This window comes from Glycine max, chromosome 1, assembly GCF_000004515.6.
Source record: "Glycine max cultivar Williams 82 chromosome 1, Glycine_max_v4.0, whole genome shotgun sequence".
In the NCBI taxonomy this organism is placed as follows: Eukaryota; Viridiplantae; Streptophyta; class Magnoliopsida; order Fabales; family Fabaceae; genus Glycine; species Glycine max.
Window position 1 is genome coordinate 11,515,362 of NC_016088.4, and position 8,477 is coordinate 11,523,838.

The window sequence follows — 8,477 nt, forward strand, 5'->3', positions numbered from 1 at the left end:
TAAAAAAGAAAGAAAGAAAGAAAGCTCGCTAGGTTGAAAACCCAAAAGGGAAATCTAGGAAAAAATTAGAGCGACTCGTTGAGTTGAAAACTCGAAAGAATGGCTCAAGAAAAAATTAGGATCAAAATGGGGGTAAATGATGTCTTAAGGTTATCAACTAGGGCAGCAGGTGCATTGAGTCTAAAGTGGGGCAAAAGGCATGATGATTTATATGGAGCATGCCTCTTCAAAGGGCAATCAAGATCACTGATATGTGATATTGTTTATCTGATAAGCGTCGTTTATGCTATCATTTGGTTTCAAGTTCATTGTATATACCTTTCTCTTTGTTATGCAATGAAAATCTCTATAAATACGTTCTCTCTTTCTAGAATAAAATGGCCATTTTTTCTTTCTATGTTGTTCATCGTGCTTTTAATAATGATATACTGAAAGGAAATGGTATTTTAAATTTCAAAGCATTGCATTTACTTTAATAAGTTTTTGAAAGTTACAGTGGGTTTGATGAATCCTGACAATGCAACTAGCGAAATAACCTCACTATCGACTCACAAACTTTAGTAGTGGATTGAGAATAGCCTAAGGAAGTACTCGAATGTTATTTGACCAAAGGCAAGATGAATCATAATTCCTCCATCATCCATGAATCTTAGGGCGCGTGACATTATAATGATTAAGGATCCCTTACTTTCTAGAGAAAATAAAGCAAAAAGGAAAGTGCAGTCCAATAGTTGGTGTCTCACGATATCTTTGCATCATATCATTGCATCATATCTCATTTGCATTGCATTACATTTCATCTACTTCATTCCCATTTGAACTTCTTAGTCTGTGAAACCTCTAATTTTTTCTTAGACCTTCAAAGGTGTAGCATAGGTTCCTTTAGTTACAAAGTTACCTAGCCCCTTGCCCTTTCTCTTCAAGCTAGTACTTACCTGGCACCTTTTATGCCTAGTACTTAGTTGGCACAAGTTACATTGTTTTTCTTGAAGCCCAATACCACCTGGCACAACTTACGATCATTTTAGTTTCAATGACCAAGCGGTCTAACATCAACATTCCATCTTCAAAGCCCGAAGCTGACCCGGCACCAGCAGCCAAAGCCTGAAATCGACCCAACACCAACAATCAAGCTTGGAACTAACCTGGCACCAACAGTCAAGTTCGACCCCAGCTGGCAAGGTCGGAGTCGACTCGACACCATCATTCAATTCCGAAAACAGCCCAGGACCAACATTCAAGCCCATAATCGACTTGGCACTTGCTACAAACCCAAAATCTACCTGACAAATGTATTCAACACCTAGACTCAAGCCTGACATCTGCTCGACAACTCCGAAGTGCCTCTACTTGCTCATCATCACATATTGGGTTCCCAGATAAAATTTATTCACTTCTTTACTTGTCTCTTACTATAATAATCTAAAAAAACATCATTATTTAAATTATTTGATAATTATAATAATTTGTCCATTACAATTCAATAAATAGACAAAGAACATAACTGGAAAGAATATTCTGCGAATAGAAAGGTCCAAGAAGTTGTTAAACAGGTTACAAAAATTACGTTAAGTTACTAGCGAGAAATGGAACTCAATATTAATGAATGAGAATCAAATAATTCAAAAAAGAGATGGAGCGCTTAATAGATAACAAGACTATACTATTTTTGTCGTCAAGCTTTTATTAACCAAATCATCACACATTATATTTTAACAACAATTACGAAAAGTCTTTCCATTCTATAAACACACACAAAAAAAAAAAAAAAATACAACATGAAATTGAAACATCATTTTAGCATTAACAACAATGATAATGATTCTCTCTCACAATACCAAGTTGTCTGAATCGATTGTTATGGACCCACATAGACACTTGAGCTTTACAGTGTCCTAAGCCATTGATCTGTGTCTTATCTATCTAGTTTTGTGTACAGTGTTGTTTTCTTTTGTGTTGTCTCAAACTCAATTATTCAAAGTCAATACAACGGTTCAGGATCAAGTAAACGTGCACCCCAATTTAAGTCTCTGATTTGTCTCTCCACAGATCACAACAACGCTCTCACGCACTAGTTTGACCACTTCGCTGTTTGCACTTTTGGTTCCTCACCGATCCACACAGGTTGGAGACACGGAGTGGCAGCAGAAAAAAAATAAAAATAAAAAAGCTACCTTTTTTATTTATTTTGTGTTGGGGGATGGGAAAAAGTGACCCTTATATTTATATAACGGTAATTTGGAAATGAGTGGTAGTTAGGAGGCTCAGAAAGACTATCCAGCAGAATTTTTCATGTGGGGTTTTGGTTAAGTCAAGTTTCTTCAAGATCATAGTCAGAGTGAGGGGATAGGAAGACCCAGAAGCGTTTTGAGAAAGGTATGACTTAATTTCTGAGTTCTCATTTGAGATTTTAATGTGAGTTGAGGAATTTTCTTTGTGTGTGTGGTTCCTTGGTGAAAATGGGGGAGGTCGTGTTTGTTCTTTATTGTAGCGTTTCATGTTTTGGAACGGTAAAGTTAGGAGCTTTGTTGAGGATGTTCACTGGGGTGGGGGTTGGTATTGGAAATTTTATATTCTGATTGATGTAAGCTGAATGTGCAGTAAAATTGTGGTAATGTCTGTGTTGCTGTTATTGATAGTTTTGTGGGGGTTATCTGTCAAGGATTTCCACGGGTTGGCTGTGTTTTGTGTGTTGAATTTGTTAGAAAAGTTGGGATCTCCTATGGTTTCTGTTGTTAAGATTAAAATTTGGAGTAGATGTTTCATTTGTGGAATTAGCTTTCTGTTGAAAGAAAAAATAAATGCATTTTGAAATGAACTGCTAATGAGTTTAGCTTTTCTAGTGGTGAGTTATGAATGTTTGAAGAGTGTGAAGAGGAAATGTCGTGGATTTTCTCTATTTGTTTTTGTCTTTCCAGTGTGGAATTAAAGGGAAAAACATAAGCATACATATCTATGCTTTCATCTTACGTTTTCAGTGAATACTGCCAACAGTGCCAAGAAAAGAGAACATGCAAATTCCTCACTATTCCTTTATCAATTTCCTCTTCCTCAACCTTCTATAAGTTGTATGAACTATAGGCCTGCTAATTACCAATTCCTAACTAGTAACTATTGTTGTTTTCCTTCAGCAGCGTTCATTTTGTTAGGCATTCACTTAATTAACTAGTGAATTGTACACTCTTTTTTATCTTTGTATTAATACATAAAGTATATTTGTTTTGTTTCTTCCATAAGATATCTCATTTCTATCTTATTTCAGGACTGGCTGCTAGTTGCTGAACAACAAGATACAGACTAGAAATGGATGAACTTGCTAATAAAATTCCAGGTGACTTTTATGCTGTAGATGAAGCTTTTGAACAACCCTACTCACTCCAGGGGTTCTCAACTAAAGAAAATGATGTGCAAGAAATATCCCTGCAAGCTTTAACAGATATAGACCATCGCTTAGCCTATTTTTCTGAGAAACTGGTGAACTTGCATGTGCTTTATGTTTATCTATTGGGCGAGGAAAGTGATCTTGAAGCAATGGATTCAACGAATAACTGCATCCTGGAAAACTTATTTGAGAAGGCAGTGACATTTGATCTACTGTCTGGCATTTTAGATTCTGAGGTAAGAGAGCTGGACAGTTTCATGGACACTCTCCAAGAAGAAATTGTTGATGCTCGTCATAAAATATTTTCATGCAAACATTTAACTGAGGTTTTCTTTATGATGGACAAAAAATTGCATGGCTCTAAAGAGTCTGTGAAGCAGTTTCAACAGCAGTTATTGGAGTTGAAAATTCAGTCATCCCAGCTACAGAAAACCATTGAGGCTTTTCGACATGAGAATTGTAAGTTGAAATTTTTACTCAGAATATTTTTGCTCAACATATTTATTCTGAGGATGCAATCCTTTTCCAAGTTTTGGATGACTGTTTACTTTTCTTAGTCATTCATGTTAACAGGCAAAACAGGGAAGGCCTTGAATTTATCAGGAAATGGTCAACTGACAGATGTCAAAGCAAAATCCAATGATCAGATGGTTGAACAACGAAGATATATTCTGCGAATGCTTGAGAAATCTCTAGCAAGGGAACTCGAGCTTGAAAGGAAGTTAGCAGAGTCAAAAAACAATGAAGACCTAAACTTGAAACTCTGCTACACAGAACAAGTGGCATTTTATATGGAAGAGGCTGCAGAAGTAGTTTGGGGAAGATTTCTAGAGGCAGACAATACTGCAGAGGTGTTAATGGGGATTTCTAAAGGTATAATGGGACACCTTCAAGTAACTGAGTTCAACCTCAATGGTTATATACAACGAGAAAATGAGCTGAGATCAAAAGTTCAGATTTTGATAGAGCAGCTCAAGGCTAAAGATGCTTCTTTAGAGAAGCTTGAGGCATGTAATGTTGAGAGTGCTAAGGAAAAGTCTGAGGTGTTGGCATTGAGGGAAAAGGTGAAATTGCTTGAAGAAGAACAAAAAGATTTTGAGCTTCGGATAAATAATGTGATGGCAGAGAATGAAGCATGTCACGAGCACCTAATTGAAATGGAAAATTTTGTTGAGTCTTTGAAAGAAAGCATTGACATAGCAGAAAATCGGGCTGAGAGCGCAGAAGCGAAGGTTACACAGTTAACTGAGACCAACTTGGAACTTACTGAAGAGGTGAATTTTCTTAAAGGGAGTGCCAGTACTGCAGAGAAAAAGGTTGGTTCACTTGAGAAGCAACTAAGGGAACTAGATATCCAACTACAAAATGCAAAGGCGTCTTCTGAAGCAAGTCAAGAACAGCAGAACATGTTATATACAGCTATATGGGATATGGAAATATTGATTGAAGAGCTAAAATCAAAGGTTGCAAAAGCTGAAACTAATAAAGAAAGTGCTGCAGAGCAATACTTTGTGCTATCTGAAACTAACTTGGAACTTAATAAAGAACTGGATATCCTTAGGTCCAGAACAGTAAGCTTGAAAACATCTTTGGATCAAGCTAGCAATGCAAAATCATCAAGGGCAAAAGAAATTGATACTAAAACCAAACTTATCATGGATATGGTAATGCAACTAGCCTCTGAAAGGGAGCGCATCAATAACCAGGTAATGACTTAATAAATTTCTAATTTTGAACTCCAGCTTCTATGTTTCTCTTAACAAAAAATACTAGTATTTTGGGCCTTTAAGGATATGTGTGTACTCAATTGGGTTCCCTAGAGATTGATTTTATAAAATGAAACATTCAATGCCTTAATTTATCCAATTCTGTGCTTATTTCGTGCAATTTATCCAGGGAAATTGTGCATTTTTTTCTGTTCATCAATAACAGTATGTTCTTTGTATGCTCAACCTGAACCAGTTTCTATCAGTATATTGTAAGGACCAAAATAGTTTCTCTCCTTCTTTTATAGTTTTCTAAGCATATTAAAATGTATCTATGCATATTATCTTCAGTATACCTGAATCAGAATTTCCAATCCAGGTCTGCAACGGTTTATGGGTAGTTATACAGAAAGGAACAAGTGGAGATTGTTAACTTTTTGGTAGCCATCAGTTATAATCTCTATATTTTTCATAATTAATATAGGGAATAAATAAGTATTTTTTTTCCTCGAAAGAAAGAAGGATACCCAAAAAGTAGCATGATCATTTTCAAGTTACCATTGTGTATGTAGTACAAGTTTTAATTTTTCTTCAAAATAGTATGGATTTAGTATTCAACTTTTGCTGAGCTATGATACACTAACAGGGATATTAACATTCTTATCACTATGTTCATCCTGCAGTTACATGCTTTAAAACAGGAAAATAAACATTTGGTAGAAAAGTTAAACAATACTAAAATTGATGCCTCTTTTGATGCATGCAACAATGGACTAAATAACAGAAATGAAGATCAAGCTTCCAACAATGACTCAAGCAATGATAGCTGTGCTAAATCATCAGATGAAGAAGGAATAGATCTCTTTAATAAGACCTTTCAGGCAGGTACTTTTTTGGTCATCCTAATCTCTTTAGTTGATACTTGATATGCTTATATGATGCTGATAGGTAAAAGTTGGGTGTTAATTTAATTGTTCTTTTAATGACACTGCATGTAGGACAAATGCTTTTATAATTACGTAATTAGTGCCTTGACAAGCATTTACATACACGCCTATCATCTCAATCCATGTTTTTATTTTATTGAGAGTAAAAATTGGAAACAAAACAAGTAATAAAACATCAAATAATTACTCCACTAACTTTCCACTCTTTTGGGTATGCTTTTGCATTTTATAGGTAGGGGGAAACTACAGACCATACCCAAGTTTTGGTATATCAACTGAAGCTTACAAAACAAGAAAATGTGATACTTAACATATCATTATTACACTTCACTTTTTTCTTTTTTCTAAGTGCTAGTAAGCATGATGCACTCTGGTTAGCCATATATGAAAGACATGATTATTTAGAACTATAAAGGTGATACATAAATGTACGTTGAGCCTTCCAGGGTTCTTCTACTTGTTCATTATTCTATTGCATGCATATTGGAATCTCTTGGTAGTTGGTACCCAAATATGAAACTTATGCTAAATGATAAAAGGAATATTCTTTTATCTGTGTGATGCTTGATGAGAATATAGAAATAATTGACCCTTGTTTAACCACTCCGAAGTAACTTAAAGCTAAATAGTTCTTGGCTAACACCAGATTTACCAAACACAGGTAGAATTGATGAATACATATAAAGTGTCTATGGTTTCTATGGCTTTCAGTAAAGTTTGTTTAAGAAAGAACTTCAAAGAATAGACAAATCAATGAAGCAAACACAACCCTCTAATCTTCCTGCTGTTGTAGATTTTGTCTCTCATTTAGTGTTTCATTCTATTCAACAACTAGCTTTACTATTTTGGATTTCATCTATTTCTTTATTTCTTGTCATTCATCTTTCTTTGCCAGTTTGCCTCTATAATATTAATAACCTCTCTGCCCGAATACACTAGTAGCATGACAAGTCTACAAGTACAAACATTGGTTCTCCCTTCTCAAACCATTTTCTGCCTCCCATTCTATAGTCAGAATATAAAGATAAGAAAGCTTATTTAGAATTCGACATTACATGTGAAAACTGAAAAGTGTAACAATTCTTATTATGATTGCATGTTCGTTCATTAAATAATGATGCTACAATGGTAATTCACAGAGTTGAGCAAAATGCCCCTCATGAATCAATAACCTGTCAGTTTCTTTCAATAATTTACTTTCTACCGTCATTGTAATAGCTATCCTGGATAGATTTTTATATATTGTTGTAGTAACATCACAAAGTGGAGAATTTAACCTTGCGCTGATAGAGCAAAAAGCTAATTTAGAGGTCCAAACTTACTTTTCCTGAGATCCTAAAAGATTCCCCTTTCTTGGTTTCTATTATTAGGTGGATGAAGAAGGTGCAAGCTCTGAAACTCAAGTAACATCATCTATTTCAGCAGATAAGCCTGCAAATTGGAGAAACTTGACATTTCTTTTAGTAGCAATTTTTGTTCCACTGATTTCTGTGTCAGCCTTCTGGTGGTTTGACAAACGAAACATTTTCCTTTCCAAAAGCTTTTGATTGCTAAGTTATGACCTGGCATATAGAAAAATTTGCTGTTTGTGCAGTGTTGCTTCCCTCAAGTCCTCTAGCTTCTTTATTGTTATTGTATATTCATGTGATAATAGGTGGGTGTAAGCTAATATTACAATTGAATTGTAGGTGTTTCTATCATGAGTGCTTAACAGATGTAGAGTTTGTGTTTGATAAAGGTGCAAATGATGAAGATATATGCTTGAGAGGTGCAATAATCATGGAGAACATACATTGTTGAGAGGTGCAAAAATAATGGAAAGAGTTAAATGGTTCAAGGGAAGTTGGATAAGGTGTTTGGTTTTTAACAGCATAAAACCAAGTTATTTGACAAGATTTTGACATTTGCAACCTTGATTTGAATTTGGCTATTGCATGTGTATCTGTACCCCACCCCCCAAAAAAAAAACTAAGTAACGATGTGTTTAATTTTTGATAGTTTATTTAAGCCTTGTGCACTTTTTTTAAAATTATAAAATGTCGAACTATTGAATAGTGTAATGCCGAATCTTTTGATGCATACTAATCATAGTGCATAGATGCAATGAATAGAAAATATATATACTAAAACATTGAGAAAAACTATGTGCCGCTAACAGTATACTAGTGTATGAAATAAATTATATTGAGAGAAAAATACTTATTTTGTGTGTATTTATGGTCTCCAACAAAAATGGTGACTATTTTATACCAATATTCATAGTCAAGAACAAAAAAAAGAATAAAACGTTCAACACAGGAAGTATTTTCTCTTATTATCTAGGAGTTGTTTGGCAGTTACTTATTCCACTTTAAGATGACTTGGGTTTGTTTGGATAAATTTTTCCATAAACATGTATTATGCATAGGAGGGGAAAATAATAAGAAAACTATTTTCTTTTAT

The 8,477-nt window shown here is 34.7% G+C and overlaps 1 protein-coding gene across 5 annotated transcripts; it reads left to right on the forward strand.

Moving 5' to 3' along the window:
• Positions 1 to 1,783: 1,783 nt before the first annotated feature.
• On the forward strand, positions 1,784 to 7,945 carry LOC100788571 (WPP domain-interacting tail-anchored protein 2). Of its 5 annotated transcripts, none has more exons than XR_005888064.1 (5): positions 1,784 to 2,376; positions 3,263 to 3,841; positions 3,956 to 5,088; positions 5,873 to 5,973; positions 7,724 to 7,945. XR_005888064.1 is itself a non-coding variant. In XM_006573126.4 (5 exons), the coding sequence occupies exons 2-5, from the start codon at positions 3,304 to 3,306 to the stop codon at positions 7,411 to 7,413; spliced, it is 1,881 nt and encodes a 626-aa protein (XP_006573189.1). In that variant the 5' UTR covers positions 1,784 to 2,376; positions 3,263 to 3,303; the 3' UTR covers positions 7,414 to 7,945. The 5 variants fall into 5 exon arrangements, 3 of the variants coding, with proteins under 3 accessions (XP_006573189.1, XP_006573187.1, XP_006573186.1); XR_001387553.3 differs by lacking the exon at positions 7,724 to 7,945 and adding an exon at positions 7,406 to 7,434 and having other exon boundaries at positions 5,873 to 5,969; XM_006573126.4 differs by having other exon boundaries at positions 5,772 to 5,973; positions 7,406 to 7,945.
• Positions 7,946 to 8,477: the final 532 nt, after the last annotated feature.

Coding starts and splice junctions, on each gene's coding strand:
- LOC100788571 (XM_006573123.4), top strand. CDS start 3,304: ATGGATGAACTTGCTAATAAAATTCCAGGTGACTTTTATGCTGTAGAT. Junction 3,842..3,955: donor GGCTTTTCGACATGAGAATT/GTAAGTTGAAAT, acceptor TCATGTTAACAG/GCAAAACAGGGAAGGCCTTG. Junction 5,970..7,405: donor TCTTTAATAAGACCTTTCAG/GCAGGTACTTTT, acceptor TTCTATTATTAG/GTGGATGAAGAAGGTGCAAG.